Source organism: Desmodus rotundus, chromosome 12 (genome assembly GCF_022682495.2).
Source record: "Desmodus rotundus isolate HL8 chromosome 12, HLdesRot8A.1, whole genome shotgun sequence".
Taxonomy (NCBI): Eukaryota; Metazoa; Chordata; class Mammalia; order Chiroptera; family Phyllostomidae; genus Desmodus; species Desmodus rotundus.
In genome coordinates, this window is record NC_071398.1 from 53,230,093 (window position 1) to 53,248,440 (window position 18,348).

At 51.6% G+C, this 18,348-nt stretch overlaps 1 protein-coding gene across 4 annotated transcripts; it reads left to right on the plus strand.

The window, feature by feature from the left end:
* The first annotated feature begins 3,476 nt into the window (after positions 1 to 3,476).
* SLC17A2 (solute carrier family 17 member 2) lies at positions 3,477 to 17,724 on the plus strand. Of its 4 annotated transcripts, XM_024570664.4 has the most exons (12): positions 3,477 to 3,560; positions 7,696 to 7,806; positions 8,930 to 9,141; positions 10,748 to 10,981; positions 11,067 to 11,154; positions 12,990 to 13,076; positions 14,370 to 14,488; positions 14,605 to 14,766; positions 15,212 to 15,344; positions 15,450 to 15,597; positions 16,286 to 16,376; positions 17,439 to 17,724. In XM_024570664.4, exons 2-12 carry the CDS (start codon positions 7,734 to 7,736, stop codon positions 17,571 to 17,573), a joined length of 1,482 nt encoding a protein of 493 aa, XP_024426432.3. In that variant the 5' UTR covers positions 3,477 to 3,560; positions 7,696 to 7,733; the 3' UTR covers positions 17,574 to 17,724. The 4 variants fall into 4 exon arrangements, with proteins under 4 accessions (XP_024426432.3, XP_071075942.1, XP_071075944.1 ...); XM_071219841.1 differs by having other exon boundaries at positions 15,212 to 15,597; XM_071219843.1 differs by lacking the exon at positions 3,477 to 3,560 and adding an exon at positions 3,570 to 3,729 and having other exon boundaries at positions 15,212 to 15,597.
* The last annotated feature ends 624 nt before the right edge of the window (positions 17,725 to 18,348 follow it).

Sequence of the window (18,348 nt, forward strand, 5' to 3'; positions counted from 1 at the left end):
GGGAATGGGACAACTGTAATAGCATAATCAATAAATATATTTTTAAAAAGTACTTTATTTAAAAGAATAAAAGCAACCTTTTCTTAAATTTGAAAAAAAAAAGAAGAAATTGTTGACCATCCGGCTGCAAAATGACACTAAGGTAGGAAGACAGCGATAAATGAAGATCACTCCGGATCCAGATCCCCAAGTCCCCAAGCAGCCACCAAACGTTGCCCCATGTCCACGAAGAAATATTCCAAGGGGATTTGCCGAGTACAGGAACACGAATTATTTCCATGAGGCTTGGGGCTCAGGACCTCTGGGCGGAGTTCTGGATCTGATGCATCGGGCACCACACGGAAGGGGCCCTGGCTGGCTCTCCCTGTTATCCCAGGTGCAAGGAGGTGAAAAGACATCTTGCATACATTTTCCTGGGACTTACATTCCAGTCACAGCCCTCAGAGTCAGGCCCTAGATGGCAGGAAGAGGCAGAGGAGGCCTAACCCAAGGTCAAGTGCAGCTTCCGCCAGAATTTTCAGATACAGACTTGTAAAGTTTACCATGCAAACATAACATATTGTCGACAAAAGGAACGACTCTGCATCCACACAGCAGATGGGACAATGAGAAAGAACCTCAACAGGAAGCCAGAACCCAGTAGAAGAGGCACAAATCATCCGTGGCTGCTCTGCTCGGGACGCGAGGTGCACTCCGGAGTTGAGAAGTTGATGTCTTTGTTGATTCCCAAACAACCTCAGCAGTTCTCTCTTCAAATCTTTCTACTCTGCTCTCTGGATTGGGCTGTTCGAGTTAGAGACAGAATCCTCTGCCTCCAATCTCTAAATCTTAACTGCATTTTCATGTATGTTTTTCTTTGTCTTTCTGTTCTGCATTCTGAGAAAATCCCTCAAAATTTTCTTCCACTGCCCTAAGACAGCCCTTCTCAAATTTATCACGCAGGTGAATTGATTATGGTGATAAATATCTCAGTGGGTCTGGGGAGGGTCTGAGGTTTCACATTTCGATGTGTGCGTGTCTGTGTGTATGTGTACACATGTGTGCATAGATAAATGTGCACATATTTACACACACATAATTCTATGTGAATAGGCTAAATGTGTTGGGTTTTTATTTAGTTCTATAGGTTGTTTTTTTTTAGAGCAACTTACTAGTTACCCAACCATTGCTCGAGAACAATAAAAAACTTCTTTTTCTTTCCATTCCTGACTAATGACCTCTACTGTTGGGAAAAGTAATTGATTTTTTAAAAATGTTAATCACATCTCTAGTCAGTTCCCCAAACTCCCTTCACACTGTGTCCCTCCCTCCCCCATGGTGTTCAACAATCCAGGTTCCCCACACGCGGATCTGCTCTTTCGGGAAGGTCTCCCCGCCCCCGCTTACCACCAGCAAGGACTGGCCACAGCCCCGCCTGCCAGGCCTCCTCCCTCTGACACCCTCCCCTTGGCTGGGGGCCACATCGAGCTGCTCGCGGTCACCCTTTCCAGTCTCCATGTGTTGTCTCGCCCAGCAGACTCTGCACCCTGGGGAGGCCGAGGTCAGGTCGGAAACAAACTGCTGTTCTCAGAAGCCAGCGCCATATCTGGAACATAGCAAATGCTATAAAAAAAAAAAAAAAGACGGTGGAATTGAACTAGTCTGACTGGAAAGAGCCATTAACACCAGGCCAGAGAGACCTGACTTTTTAAAGAAGCCCTGGTCTTGTCTGCTGCAGCGCCCTGGAAGTGGATAAGTTACAGACGTGTGCTCTTTAAGCATGTGGCTCACTGAGTTGTAAAGGTCGTGATGGGCTGAGGGGCTTGGACCACCTGCAGAAATGGCAGCTCTCAGCAGCATGACTCCCGCATCTGGTCATCCAGCCAGTCAACTCATGTTTGTTGAGCACCCACGCAAGGCCAGGTCCTGCGCCAAGAGCTGTGGGCACAGCGATGCTCAACCACAGAAGGCCACGCGGGGCACGTGCAGAATCCAAGCGCAGGGTCGGCTAGTCACACAAAGCTTGCCTCCGGCAGAATAGGCTTTGGCTCTCGCCCGTGGCCCCAGACCTGGGATAGCCCTTTTCTTCTCACATGGCTTCCTACCTGGGGGGCCACTCTTGACTCCTTCTCCCACCAGGGCCACTGCCTGGTCACACTGAGCCTTCATGAGTATTAGAAAGTGCCACACCTTTTGGGCAGATGAGGCAAAGGACGTCCTCAATTGTCTTCTTTTTAGCTACTGCCATTGCCTGATCGGGTGCATGGTGACTTTCCGGTGAGTCAACAAGCGGGGTTTTCACGTGGAGGAAGGAAGACGTAGTTTCAATTTTCCCCACCACTCCGCCGCTCCTCAGAAGTGGACGGTGTGGGTTCCACACCCTGACCCCTGTAGCCTTGTGCAGGGGGAGTGACCTATGGGATTTCATTAGGGATTTCAAGATGGGAAGACTGTATTGGGTTTCCGGAGAGAGCGCAATATAATCACAAGGGTCCCAGTAAAGAGAGAGGCAGGAGGGCCACAGTGAGAGGGAAGATCTGAGGGTGAAGGAAGGGGCCACAAGCCCAGGAAAGCAGGCGTCTCCAGGGCTGGAGACAGCCAGGCTTCTCCACTCAGGCCTCCAGGGAGAAGGTACCTGAGCAGGCACCTTGGTTTTTAGCCACTGAAATCCATTTTGGATTTCTGACCTGCAGAACTATAAAAGCAAACATGTCAAGTCAGTAATTTTGTGTTAATTTATCACAGCAGTAATAGAAGCCAATGCAGAGGAATTGAGAAGCTAAACCAAGGTGCTGGGGTCGGGTGTGGTGGGACTAACTGGGGCCAGGGAGCTCAGCGGCAGCAGTTTGAAGCTAATAAAGCCAGAAGGACTGGCCCCCGGATGCAGTTTATAAGGATCAAGAGTCAAAGTAGGAAAACCCAGGTGTAACCACAGTCTAAACTTTAAGAATCACAAATAGAACACAAGTTCAAGAATCAGCAGTCTAGTAGAGCTGGGGTTCAGAGGGAAGGGTGCAGGCAGCCTCATGGGAAGACAGCCCGGTCACCCAAGTTCCCATTTACCAGACTTCGGGCACTGAATGCTTAAGGAAAGGCGCCCTGGCTTCACGGAGCCCTTCAAGGGGACTTCTCACTGTGGGGAGACCTACTTCCAGTCAGCTCATGCAATTTGTTTAATTTGCCCAGTGGCCCCATGAGTCCAGCAATATAATCCCTCTGTACTGATGCAGACCTGGGCCACAGGGAACACGAGGAAGTGAAGGTGGCCTGACCTCACCAATCCCCCAGCTCACCTTCCTTCCAGGAAGGTCTTGTCGACCTTTCCAGCCAAGTGTACAGTTGAAAGCAGAAGAACGTAGAGTCACCCTCTCAGATACACATTCTAGCAGCGAGGACTTGAATGTGAGGTTAAACATTAAGCAGCAAAGCCAGACTCGGCTCTCAGACCTGCTGCTGTCTGCCTGCCACGTGGCTCTTATTTATCTCCGTGGGACTGAAGAACCCTCTGAAAGGGAAGAAGGGACAGAAACCACTCAAGGCAGCCTTAGAGCGAGGGCTCAAAGACGGGTTTCATGGTGCAGGTACGTGGCTCTCGTCTCTTTGGGTCGGACGGTTACTGCAGATGAATCTGAGATCTGTCAGAGGGAGGGAGCGGGTCGAGGCGAAGTCAGAGAATGAGCCTGGACAGCAGCCTCAGGACCCCTGGCTGGGAATGGTTTCTGGCTCCAAAATGAAGATTTTCTAACAAAGGTAATTGACTCAATCAAGACCCTCAAGTAGGGCTTGAGCGCCAGCAGTGCCGGGGATGCTGTGGGTGATGGTGGCTGCTCCAAGGCTTCTGAGTGGTCACTGTGATGTCGCGTCGCATGGGACGCGCTGTGGCTGTGGATTAAAATCCTGGATCAGAGCTACTGAGGTGTGGGATTGGGGACTGGGACTGTGACGAAGAGTCCTCAGATTTCTCTATAGATTTGGAGTTGTCTCTCGAGAAAAGGGGAATACGAACAAATCTGTGTATAAGAGCAAAGGCAAGAGAACACGGAGCTTGCAGAGAGCACCTGGGGAGGGAGCGGACGGGTGGCATCCAGGGAGACTATGGTCAGGCGTGACGGGAAGGAAACCCGGCAGAACTCAGGGAAGGCACCCAGAGGACAGCACAGCCAGGCTCACACTGGCCTGCAAGACAGGCCTGAGGTGGTCACTGGAGGACGGGTGTGTGGCATGCCGGCCATCTCCTGAGTCCCCCACTGGCTGTGCCCGGCCCTGCCTTGTAGGACTGCCCACGATGGGAGCTGAGGGCACTTTGTTCCATGATTAAATTAATAAATGATTTCACAGGTGACATAAGCAATCCACTGGAATAACCAATTTTATTTCAGAGCCACCGATCTCGTGAAAGGGAGGCAGTGTCACTAACACGGGCAGCATCCTGTCTTCCCACATTCTGTGGTGTTTGAATCGTGTGCGTCCCTTCCTCCCCCATTGCGTGCATTCTAGTCCACAGGAACACACTTTTTAAAGTTTAAAACCAGTTTAACAACCAAAAGCATTTTTATAAGACTAAATATTTGCCGTAAGCCTCTGCTTAGTAATCTAAGAGAAGTCCAAGTGCCGTCACTGCGCCCGTCTGTTGTCACTGCTGCTGTGACTGGCAGTCACGTTTCACATGCACAAGACTGCACTTCTCATGCCTCTGTTTTCCCTCCCAGCTGGCCTGTGAAGGGGCACTATCCCCATTTCTCCTACAAACAAGTGCTCTGGACAGCTCTGACCCCATTCCCAGAACAGCAGAGGCAGGGCCCCTGGCTGCCCTTTGAAATGCAAGTTCCAGCTCTTTCAACCACATTAACGTTCACTCTGAATAAACAAGGAGACTCCTAACAGAGGTGACGCAAGACAGGCTGAATGTTACCGGGAATCTGAGGGCAATAGAAAGACCATTATAGAAAAATAGCAAGTTTGAGACTAAGAAGAATGGGAAAAAAGCTAATCTCGTGTTTATGCACAAACCACACGTCTAGATTATTTTTATATCAAATGCAGCTCTATATTGCATCAAAATTATTTTTAAAATAAAGAATTTTCCTTTAACTTAATTTCACCCCCATTTTCTGTCTACTCACAGCCATGGCTGTGGGATTCTCTGCTCTGCCAGCATCACTGCGGAGCCGGCAGGTCCTCGGACATGTTTGCTGCGGGGCCAAGACGCACCCCACTGTCTGTGTGCCCATCAGTTACACCAGCGCTCAGACCCCACGAGTTCACGCTTCTCTGATTATCCTGGAAAAACCGTTTCCATTGGTGCCTCGCAGAAAGACCCTGGTTGACAGTGGTTTGGGATGTCCGCCTGCTTTCCGTATGGGTCTCAGGCAAAGGAAACAGGAATTAACAGGCGAGAGTAGCTGTCGAGACAAAATTCAAAGCAGCATTTGAAACCATAAAAGCTAAGGCAGGGGTGGCAGCAGATGGGAGGAGAAAGGCAGGGGATGTGATAGTTTGCAATACGATTTCACTAACAAAAAAAGCAAGAAAGAGTAGTTGTTCTGATTTTTTTAAGTACTTAATAGCTCAATTTGAAAATATTTCTATTGTGAAATTTCCTTCTGCATTAAAACAATTTAAAATCCCATCAATTCCTATCTAGAAAACCTCAAAATGAAGCTACCCTAGAGGGCTTAAAATGTGCTTGTGCTGAAAGTGTGAACGCGGAGGGGAAGTCAGGTCAACAGAGAAAGCTGGGCTCAGCCCTCGCTGCAGCTCAGGTCATTTTTCTGAACTTGCCGCCCAGCAGCCTTCCCCATCAGTGGGATGAGCCCCTGGCCGGCGGAGGATTGCTCGGTCTCTTCAGCAGCAGGGTTCCGTGTTTGGAGACGTTTCACAGAAGGTGGTGGAAAGCTTTGTTCTTGCAGCTGCGGGTGCAGAGAGTTGCCTTCGGCCACGTTTGCAATCTAACATAGAGAGGGAAGTGACGAAGGTCCGACTCCGGGTCAGCCGGGCGTCCGGTCCAGTTGCTCAGCTGGGACCCCAGTGCGCAGCACTGGACTGACTGGTGTCCTCCGGGGCCTGGCGGACTGAGCGCCTTCCAGGTACAGCCCACGCCAAGCTTCCTGCTGCTGGCCTTGTCTCGCGTTTGGGTTCATGGTAACCAAAGTAGAAAACTCCAAAACTTAGCTGGGGAGACCTTACTCCCAGAGTTCTAGAGGCACGTGGCAAGCAGAAAACTCTGGTGACCGTGATAACGAAGCCTAATTACTGCTCTTTCAAAGGCACTCAGCTCCTGCTGAATATAAGGTGAGTCACTACTGAGTGTTCAAAAAAGGACTTGGTAAATCAGAAAATCGTGACGAATGACCTGACCACCGCGTGAGTCTGTATCTCTCTGGGGATGTTCCCGCATCAACCCAACCCAGGCTCGGCGCTTGCACACTACACAAGAGCACAGTCATTTCCAGGTACCACTGAGAACATTGTTTTAATACAGCCCATGATACCATCTATGAAAATGGACTCACCGAACCCTTGTTGTCAGGTTAACACGTCTCTAATGTTATGTGGCAATAAGTAATACTGCGGAGAGTATTTGGGGGCAAGGTTCTTCATCTGTATCTTTCCTCACAATTCTTCTCCCGAAGGCCATGGGTTATGAACTCCCCTGTGGATGTGGGTGAGTCTTATTAAATTTATGTGCAGAGAGAATGTGAGGCTTTGGATGAAGCAGCATAATGCTGACCCGGGTGTTTATTGAGTTGGAGATCCTTCAGTTTAGGAACGGCTGCAAAACCAACAATATTCTTAGGATGATGATGGTTCCCAAAGTAACTGTGGGTGCCACCAAAGAGAGTTTGATTGATGCACAGATTCAAATTATCCCTGTTGGGGTCATGAATTCTCTTCACCAGTCAGAATAGCTGGATTTATTCATGGTTGGTTGTAGTAGAAAGCTCCCACTCAGTTCGATTTCATAGGTGATTTGAAAAACCTTTCAGTCCACCCCTGGCTGGTGTGGCTCAGTGGACTGAGCACCAGACTGTGAAGCAAAGGGTCGCTGGTTTGATTCCCAGTCAGGGCACATGCCTGGGTTGTGAGCCAAGTTCCCTGGTGCAGGGAGCATGAAAGGCAACTACACATCGATGTTTCTCTCCCTCTCTTTTTCCCTCCCTTCCCCTATGTCTAAAAATACATAAATAAAATCTTTAAAGAAAATATTTTCAGTCTAATAAAGTATCCAAATTTGTGTGCAGCAGAGATGAGAGAAAACATTTTAAGCCTTTAAAGTAACACGTCCAAGTGTTAAAGACGTCGTCCTGCATGTTCAAAGATGACACAGTGGACACTGTCCTGATGGGACGGAAGGGACAGAAAAGTGCTCAGATGAGAGCCAGGGCCACTCTGGGACTGGCCCCTCGGCTCCTGCGCATCACTCAACCTCCCTGTCTTTCTGACCTCTGCTTCACACGCCTCTCTGCAGTTTGCCATGTTCTCATTTCAGCTCCACTCAGAACAGGGGGGGACACCGGTGGGTAGAGAATCTGAAGGACATGGTTGGGACTTCCCACCAAAGTTTCTCAGGCACACACATGTATCTCCGTAAGCATCGCAGCGCCACATGTGCTGTGAAGCGCGAACATGGAGCTGGGTGCCACCGAAGCGTGTGAGAAGGCAACACTAACCCGAGAAAGTGACTTGTGTGCTGTGTTTTGGCTTTTCTTCCCGTAGATCAAAGCCTGTCATGGTAAAAGAGATTTGGGGCCAAGATGGCCTCTGCCTTAAAGTGTGGTGACACTTCCCGGAGGAGCCACATGGACAAGAAGCCGTCCCCCAGGAAAGGTACAGTCACCTGACATGTCTGCAGCTGACTCACGTAGGAATGGACATTGTCTCTGCGTCCCGTATACGTCCTTGCTCTCCTGTCCTCTCCTCCTCTCACTGTGGCATGCGACCAGCTCCCCTCTCTCTCCTGCCACCTGCTGCTCCCTCCTCAGGGGACCCGCTGAGTTATCATCAGAAATCAAGCCAAACGATCAGTAAATCCTGGGACATAAGGAATGGCATGACCCCTGGGCTAGGCAGGAGGCCCTGCTAGGTAGTGGGCCCTGTCCCCCCAGCTTGGGAAGCTCCATTCATAAGGAAACAATTCTTTTGCAGGCAACCAATCCCATCCCTGAGCCAAGTGGCCAGTAAAAGGGATTTCTTTCATTGAAGTTTCCTCTGTTTCCTCACAGGTTCTCTCATTTCTCTTTAGTCCAAGTTCTCCAATTATGCAATGCAATATACATATGATATGTGTGTGTGTGTGTGTGTATGATATACAGACTCCATCATTCACATGGGAACCCTTCAATAGCGGCCCCTTGTCCCACTTCCTGGGGACTTAAAAAAAAAAAAAAGAAAATGTTACTCTTGTGACATACTGAATACGCCTCCAGCACCTGGTCACCAACAAACTCCATAAAGATGGTTTTCCCCATTAATTTTGTAGAAAGCTGAACATAAACGAAGGCAGGCCCACGTGGGTGTCATACTAGAGTTAGTGGAAGTGCTCAGTTATGCTCCATCCTCCGACATTTTAAAAGAAGGTCCTGGAGCTCCGTCCAGAGGCAGCTGTCTAGTATAAATGTCCAAGGTCTTTGGTAAGTGGATGTGCCCGCCGACGGGCCCACTGGCCTGCTGCTGGGAGAAGTGTTCTGTGACGCGCTCTGCCACCTGCCCTCTGCGTCGCAACGACGTGGCATAGACACCTTCATGTAGGTGTTTCCGTGTTTATCATCTGCTTCCCATCGTGGCTTTACTCAATTATAAGGTCCCAGCTTCACTGTCTCGAAGCTAACTAAAGACAGTGACAAAGGAGGATGGCAGTCTCTGACTTCGGTGGGAAGGGAAACTGCCGAGTTTTCAGTGGGAGGGGTGAGCTCAGCCAGAACCTCCCCGCCTGCTTCCCCGCCCTCCCCAGGCCCGCACCTCTGCTCCCTGCGCTGTGGACTGGCCGTGGTCATGCACCTGTCCAACCTCGCCATGATCACACAGCGGGTGAGTCTGAGCATCGCCGTCATCGCCATGGTCAACGGTACTCGGCAGCCGGCTGCAGCCAATGCCTCTGCAGAGGGGCCTCGTGCAGACGCGCTCCAGGACCCCGGCAGGCCCCTCCAGGAGCGCAGCGCTGCGGTGAGTGAGTGGGAGGGAGAATGGGCGGGGGGGGGGGGGGGGGGGGGGGGGGGGCGGCGAAGGTGCTCTGATCGCAATTCTGTGGAAAGGACAAACTTTTCAGAACTGAAATTATTTTTCTTTGCGCCACAGCTGAACTCTATGATAAAAATAACCTTTCACGGAGGTCCTTATAATTACAAAATGGAGGAATATAGGGGGAAAATGTGAAAACTTCTAAAAAGGAACAGGCTGCTGGGCATCTTCCATGAAAAAATAGACACGTCCAAGCGCATCCTTCCGCCCGACTCTGTGCGGGTCTCTGCACCGCTTGTCTCTGGGCCATTTCACTCTCTGAGTTGTGCACGCAGTCAGTAGCGCCACTGGGTGGCCCACAGTTCTGCCGACGGATCTGTCGGGTGGAAAACAGCAGTACCCCCAACTTGCCCCTCCGTTGAATAAGCCTGTTTTGCCATGTTATTTAAAATGTTTTTCAGCATTACTTTCTATATCTATGTACATTTCTATATCTATATATATATTTCTTTGAGTTCTCCTCTGGACCAACTGTAACACCTTACCATCCTCAGAGTTCATGAGTTCGTTCCCCTGGACCCAGCTTATTTACGATGGCCTCCCCCTCATTCATCCCACACACTCCCTGTCCCCGTGCTCCAGAATCCAGGAGGCCTGCCCGGTGCCCCAGACGTGCTGTGCCCCTCGGAGTCTGGACCACTTCTCAGCACAGTCCCCTCGGCCAGGGGCCCAGGAAAGTCCACCCTCACAGGTCAGGGTCCTGGTCTGCGCCTGCTCCTTTGGTGTCACTCCTAACGCTACAAGCCCACTTTTCTGTGCTCTTCAATGGAAGTGAATTTTCCTCTTTCTCTTCATACAAATCGTAGGCATTCTCCAAGGGATGGTTCGAGTTCTGCCACTTTCCTGGGACCATCCCAAAGTGTCCTTCCCTCTTCTCCGCATCCCTGTGCCACTGGAATTCCTCCTCAAATGGGAATTTGGACATGAGTCACAGAGCTTCCATTATTTCTCTTAAGTGGATAAAATAGCTTACACTTCATACTTTTTGGCTCTCTACTTCATTTTATAACATGTTTTCTTATCTAACGGGCTACCAAAAATTATTTATCAGGTTACACGGGAAGCACAATGTGACCTTGTTGATATCAAATACCCTTCGAGGCAGACCATCATTCCTAAATCCAATCTTAGGGACCGATTTTGACAAGAGCTCAGGAACACTGCATCTTCCTCATTCTTTGAAATGAGAGTCAACATGTCACCTTTTGCCAGAAGTAAAATAGTTAAAGAAAGCTCCTTCACCAATGAACTCTCTCTGGCCATCTGCTTTCCATTTACAACTTCCTACCATCTATTGGTATAATCATTCCTTTATCTCTTTTCTCCTTTTCTTCCTCTGGTTTTCCTTCCTTGGAAAGGAGGAAATTCGGAGTATAATTGGTTATTTGGAAAAGGTGGAATGCTTAAGTTAGATAAAAAATAGCGAAAAACCAAATTTGCTATTTTATAATAGGGTCCCACCAAACCCAAGCGGCTCTGGCTGTGAAGTAAACTTCCTTAGCAAAGATTTTTCCTTTTTACTCCTCCCCAGAGCTCTGTGTACGATTGGAGCCCTGAGACCCAGGGCATTATCTTCAGCTCCATCAGCTATGGGATAATCCTGACTCTGGTCCCGAGTGGGTACCTAGCAGGGATATTTGGAGCGAAGCAGATGCTGGGTGCCGGCTTGCTCATCTCCTCCCTCCTCACGCTCTTCACACCATGGGCCGCCGACCTTGGAGTGACTTTGCTGGTTGTGGTGCGGACGGTCCAAGGCATGGCCCAGGTATCCAGGCACTCTCTCTCTCTGGGGTAGATACAGATTCCTGCATCCTACTCGCGACCACAGGCCTTCATGATTTTCATTTCAGGGAATGGCATGGACAGGTCAGTTTACCATTTGGGCAAAATGGGCCCCCCCACTGGAACGCAGCAAGCTCACCAGCATTGCAGGGTCAGGTAAGGATTCCTCCACGGGTCGCAGGTTTGTCACACACTTCACCCTCCCACATTGTCCCTGAGATGCACGGGATGCTTTGGGGGAGACGGAAAACTCAACAGTGTACGAGGTTATGTAACAGATAAGAAAGATCCATCTGAGCTGGGACATCAGTCACTGAGGCTCAGCACCGAGAGGCCCTCATGAGCTGCAAAAGTACTGTGCGTGTGGCGGGGGGAGCGTACAACTTTAAGCAATTGCATGAGCGGGGAAAGACCAAGTACACGGTATAAACACCACTTTAACAACGATATACAAGCGAGAATTAAGACTTGGAATTCAGAGTGGAAAGGAGAGAAAGGCTCGAAGGTAGAATTTAAATATTGCACGAATCTGAGCCCTTGGTGTTGTGAGCCAACCCTCACAACCCGTGGGTGTAAGTTCTGTCTCTAACCTTCATTTACAAAGGAGCGGATTGCTGTATGCAGAGATTAAGTGAAGAGCCCACAGCGGTAGCCAGCAGGTGGTAGGACGGAGATCTTGAGTTCCTGCAGTGGACACCCCCCAACCCGCCCCCGCCACACAGCACGCCCTTAGTCACCACACTGGACATAGTGTGAGGTCTCAGTAAGAAGGCAACAGCTTCATCCCTGCTGTGCACCCCCCACGGCCCTGAGGGTGTGCGCTTGAGGACCAGACCGCGGCTCCTTCAAGCCTCTCCCTCCAGGCCCAACACACATGCACCTGCAGACTTTGACTCCAAAGTGACCGACCCCTCCCACTGCAGCGGTCACACCTCCTCAGCCTACAGACCTCCGAGCAGCACCCTCTGCACCAGCTGTGTCTCCTCCAGCCTTCTCTTCCCGCCAAAGCCTCGCTCTCTCCCCAGAGCACAGGTGGCCATGTTTGCTCCCCTGCTGGGGAATGTCCACAGGCATTCCACCCGAGTGCAGAGACAGAGGCCCTCCCGGGGCCTGGATGCAAAGCCACCATGCTGTGAGCTGCCCAGGGCCCCCTGCGAGCTCTGCACTCAACTTCCCTCGGGTGCTGCTCGGTTTCCTGCCAAGTCCTCCGCCTCCAGCTTCTTTTCTCAAGCCGCACGTGTAAACAATTCCTACGTTTATCATCGCTTTTAATTGCTCCTCACAGATGCTGTCAGAGAGAATTGTAGTCTTATTATATTTGTATTCTACATCCTTTCTTTTTTCAAATGGGGGCCCACTGGCAGCATCATGAACCCCGTTAAGTGGGCAAAAGCTGTACTTAGACATGAAAGTGAACGGAATGGAACAGAATGGAGCAGGCCTGGACGCACCCCGTGAGGCCGAGTGCTGATCTGGGAACTTGTGTGAGGGGGTGTGTGTGGTTTGTGTGGCACTGGGTCGCTGTGTAAAACGCACTTCTTACTGCGGGTCTGTTCAGGCTCCAGGATCTTACTTGTGATAGTGAATTTTGTTTGCGCTTTTCTCTCCAACTGGACTGACCAGTCCTTGGGAGCAAGGACTGTAACTTAATTTTTGTAAGCCTTTCCTTTTGTCCCTAACCTCCTGTCTTTCCAGCATGTCCCCAACATCTGCCACAGTGTAACTCTGGTTATAAGGAAATACGGGCGGGGCGTGGATTTGGTCAGGTTGGTGCTAAGGAGCCACCATTGCAGTTTTGGGGGGATTATTATTATTATTATTATTTCTAATTCCTTCACATGACTTTATTGGGGGGATCTGAGTGGCAAGGCTCTTGTCACCCAGTAATTGCAACTCTGCCACCTCACCATCGGGACGCTGTCCAGGGAGGGCGGCCCCTCGGTCTCAGCCTCTGCTATGTTCCTAAGTGGTTCTCTCCCTCATCTCTTCAGGGGCAGCATGCGGGTCCTTCGTCATCCTCTGTGTGGGGGGACTCATCTCGCAGGCCTTGGGCTGGCCTTTCATCTTCTACATCTTCGGTGAGTCCCTTTCCCCCCAGTGTGGCCATGTCCCAGGCGTTCAGCCACATCCTTCCCGCAGGACAGCAGGCGTCCTCTGTCAAATGGAAGATGACGAAGAACGTGAGGGCTGGGAGCTTTCTTACTCTAGTCTAGGCGGTGACTGCGCGTCGCCAGCGTTGGAGAGACCGAGAGGACGTCTCTGTGAAGTCTCCGCCACCGCGTGCCATGCCAGGTCTCCTGCACGTGGCTAAGATACAGGGATGGCAACTGACGACACTGTGAAAGTGTCCTCATATTTCAGGACAATTATTTCTGCCAGATGCCCTTGGCCTGTTGTCTACGGGGGAATCTTGTGAACCTCCACGTGTATGTGCCTTCCTGCGGGGACTACCGGGACTGATCCCAGCAGATTTGTCGTCCTGTCCTCGGTGCTGCTCCCTGATGTGTCTTCTCTAGGCTGTGCTGGCGTGGATTATCTACTTCCCCTTCTTTGTTGCCACCAGACTGTGACAGGCTCCGGTCACGGACCCCATTCTATAACGTACTGCACCACCATAGCTTGTGACTCACAGCTTTATAAATGAAGGAATGGGTGAACCCAGTCATTAGAGGGAATTTAAAGAGCGTGAGTCCCCCAGTCTTTTCACACAGAACCTTCTTCAAACGACAAGTCTCAGCAATGACACAAGTTTCTGTCCTGTCGTTACGACCAAATGGTGTCATTCAATATGAGCTTCCTCACTGACAGTGCTAACCCCAGGTCGCTTGGGTCCGTGGACATAAATCACGTACCGTCAAGGAGCATTTCCTCCGGAAACCCATGGCGGGTGTGCTGCCTGGTGCAAACACGCGGTCTTCCGCCCACGTGTTGGAGGTTTCTCCTCGCCGCAGATTTTATTCAGGTTGCTGTGTGGACGTACGGTGATGCTCCTCTTCAGTCCTGACAATTCAGGTCCTCCAAAACGGGACAATAAGGTGTGAGTTAGAATCCGCTGCTGGCAACACGCAACCCTGTAAGCACTGAGTCCTAGGAGGGACTAGTCTGCCAGGCAACAGGACGCTCAGTCAGCCCCTGCAGTCTCCGGAGGGCTCGACGCTGACCCCTGGCAGTCTCTGTTTGAGAGGCGGTGCCTGGAGAGCTTTGGTTAAAAGGAGATTCGCAGAAGAATTGAAATAAAGAAGTGGGCACTTGAGGTTCTCATGATGGAATGACCATGAATCGGGTGTGTTTGGGGGGAGGTGTCCACTTCAGAGGGAATCCCTCCCCCCTCACAAACCTACCTGCAGACTAACGGGGTCTCGGCTCCCCAGGCGGCATCGGCTGTGTGTGCTGTCTCCTGTGGTTCACGGTGATTTACGATGACCCCATGCGTCACCCGTGCATAAGCGTCAGGGAAAAGGATCACATCGTGTCCTCGCTGGCTCAGCAGGTACAATATCCCCCTCTCCCTAGGGCCACACAGAGCCTGCAGGGCAGCACGGGGCTCCCGGAAGGGGCCCCTCTGGCCTGTTCTAATACCCACACTGATCAGCTATTTCCTTTCAGCCCACTTCCTGTCGACGGTCAGTCCCCATAAAGGCGATGGTCCGCTGCCTGCCACTGTGGGCCATTTTCACAGGGTTTTTCAGCCATTTCTGGCTATGCACCATCATCATCACATACCTGCCGACCTACATCCATTCTGTGCTCCACGTCAACATCAAAGAAGTGAGTGCCCTTCGGACACGGGTGAAATGGTTGTGGCCATGGGGGAACTATTTCCACGCTTCCTGTTCCATTCTGGCCTTGCCTGCAACCGTTTACCCTCACAGCGGCCTTGAGAGAGGCACTATAAATAAAGGTCCCTGTGCACAGGTGCGGCAACAGGACAGACAGAGGTAACGTGCCGCCCTCAGTGACACAACTGCTCAGGGAGACAGCTGCTGCAGAGTGTGTTCCTAACCGCCACGCTGCCACACTGCAGTCTCAATCCTCCAGGTTCTCGTAGGAATCAGCATCAGTGTCTCCAGAGACAGTGTCAGGCCTCCTCCCGAGGCGGTGAGGACCAGTTCCTCTCCACAATCCACACTGTTGGGCGGCCGGCTGACAGTGGCCCTGTGATGTCAGTGCCCCCTGCACCTCGGTCCTCACCGGATCGATGTCTTTCCTCCAGAGCGGGGTCCTGTCCTCCCTGCCCTTTGTTGCTGCCTCGACGTGTACAATTCTGGGGGGTCAGCTGGCCGATTTCCTTCTGTCCAGGAATCTTCTCAGATTGATTACCGTGCGAAAACTCTTCTCGTCCCTGGGTGAGGACAGGCGGGTGGGCTGGGGGATAATCCACCAATCCCCTTTCCCATGCATGGTCCAAGCAGGTCCCAACGCAGGTTCTGACATGGGTCCTTCCTGTCCAGGGCTGCTCCTCCCGTCGCTCTGTGCCGTGGCCCTGCCCTTTGTGGCTTCCAGTTACGTGACCACCATTGTTTTGCTGATACTTATCCCTGGGACCAGCAACCTGTGTGACGCAGGGTTCATCGTCAACAGCTTAGATGTCGCCCCCAGGTAAGATCCTCACCTGCTGGTGGCCCTCCTCCAGGCCGCTCCAGAGGTGTCAGACCTCAGTCTTCCTCCCGTGACTCCTTCAAAATAGTGACAACTATCTAGAAATGGCAGCATGAGGCCTTGCTTGGCCTGAGGCGTCTTTAGACCGAGAGCTTCCCCAGAAGAGACGGGACTGCTGCTCTGGGAACCTTCGATCCCCCAAGTGTACACGCTCGCCATGAGCCAGACCCTACGGGGTGGGGCGGACGTGGTTGGGCTTCTCGCGTGGCCGCACATCCAGTCCTCACAGCCACACGAGGTGGGCCCTCCCGTTACCCGTGCGCTGTAGGGGTGAGGGCTGGGGCACGGGCGGTCAGGTGACATGCCCAACGCCACACAAAGACGGGGCCACAATTTAAACCCAGGCAGCTTGTGCCAAGTCTGGGTCCTGTCCACCCCAGGTAGGAGCCTGGGCTCCCAGGGGCAGAGCGGTCCCCTGGTCTCCGACTCAGTGCTAGAATGTGTTAGGGCGGCACACGGATGCTGCCCTGGGTGTCTCAGGTGACTGAGACAGGCATCAGGAGCACGACTTCTTGGTGGGAGCTGAACTGCATCCAAGCTGGGCTGCCAAAAAGACGTCTTTCTAAGAAAAATGCTGGCTGTGTGAACGGCAGCTTCCTGCAAACCCACCCTGACATCGTCTCCACAGGTACGCGAGCTTCCTCATGGGCATCTCACGGGGATTCGGGCTCGTCGCCGGGATCATCTCCTCCACTGCCACCGGCTTCCTCATCAGCCAGGTGGGGCCCGTTTACTGACCATGCGTCCGCAGCAGGTGTTGTTTCGGGCACAGGGACACGCAGTGGGGGCTCTGCTCTCGAGGACTGAGGTCCGAGGGGACAAGCAAGCACAGGCAACCACACACAGCTCTACCCAGAGCACCCACTATGGCAGGCTCCAGGAGCTCAGGTTCCCCAGGGAAAGGGGGGGAACGATGTCAGATTGATGGAAACGAGCTGTTCAGGCAGAGAAAACAGCAGGGACGACTTTCTGGAGGCACAAATGCATGGAGAGGTTCTTAGTTACGCCCAGAGCGAAGGACACATTTCAGGATAAGAGAGGAAGACGGGGCAGTGGGGAAGACGACAAAGAGTCCACCCAGATTCTCAGAAGGGGAACAGGTGTCCGAGGCCCATCCAAAGAGCAGTGATCACGGTGGACAGAGCAGGAGCGTGGCCACGGGACTGGCTCTGCATGACGTGGGGGCTTCTGGAGAAGATGAAAGGCATGACCAGGCTGGGATGGGACGACAGAGAGTGTCAACTGGCAAAGTCATTTTCATTTTGTTGTCATACATTTTTATGTGACCTGCTTTCTGGGTTGACTGTTGACACAGCTGCCACCAGTGCCTGTGATGGCGGAAACGAACTTGCCCTCCCAGGTCTTGGGAGGCACCTCCGGGGGTGTATCGGGCAGCCAGCCACTCGCATCCTGCGGGGACGTCCCCCTGAGAGGGGCTGCGATTGGTGCTGCAAACAAAACAAAGCAGAGCCCAGAAGGACAAGATCTTAATGATGCATTTTAGACATAATTTTGAATGAATAATAGGATATTTTCATGAATGTTGAGGTCCAAAATCCAGAGAAAACATTAGGGTAGGTTATTTTGGTTTAAAGAAAAATCCTTCCCAAACCAGAACCCAGTGCTCATTTGGGAGCCTTCTCTGATAACCTGAGACACGTGGCCGTCACACATCGGCCCCTCCGTTCTCTGAGGTCAGCGCTGGCCAGCAGCAATCGGAGGGTTGCCAGGACCCATGGGGAAGGCGCTGCTGACACTGATAGTTCCGCTTTCTGCCCCAGGATTCGGTGTCGGGATGGAGGAATGTCTTCTTCCTGTCTGCTGCCATCAACGTGTTCGGCCTGCTTTTTTACCTCGTGTTTGGGCAGGTGGAAATCCAGGACTGGGCCAAAGACAGGAGACTCACCCGCCTCTGAGGACGCAGAGCGGCAAGCAGGTGCAGAACCGACCGTCCACGATTTTTCACTCATCTTCATTCTTTCTTCGTGTTCTCCGCCACAGACGCAGCAGTTCCTAGCCCAGTTGTGTGTTAGATTTGCCGGGCAGTCTCTCAAACACACTGAGGGGTGGACCCCCACCGCCAGGGGTCCTGAGTGCATTGGTCTGAGGGGACCCCAGGCACTGCTGATTTTCTGACAGTCCCTGGAGTTTCCAATGCTCAGCCAGGGCTGACAACGACAGGACAAGCTTGGAACATCAGTGTCTGTTGCCTTTAAATTTTCCTCCTTGGAAAGTGCTGGGCGAATAAAATGCAACATAAAACTGATCACTGATAAGCACTCTCATCGGTGACAACGGACGCAGCGAAGACCCGCTGGGAGCTGCAGTCACATGACACGGTGCTCTGCAGAGGACAGAATTTGAAATCCGCAATCCAAAGAATTAACATTTTTGTTGTTTGTATATATTGTGAAACTTTGATTTTTTTATATGGTTAAATTGTATTAAAGCTCACATGCTAAAATTAAATAGACTATTTTCAAATTATTTAGATGAGGATATTTCCATCAGGCCAAACAGGTATTTACGTACCCCAGCGACATTCCACGTGACTAACCACCAGGAGATAACCAGGAGAAGAGGATGAGGCTGGGGTTCACTAGAGATCAGGGAGTGAGAAGACAGAACTGGGGAGCTTGCACCATGAGAAGGTAAGTGACAGCAGGCAGCGTGGGCACCTCCCAAAGTGGA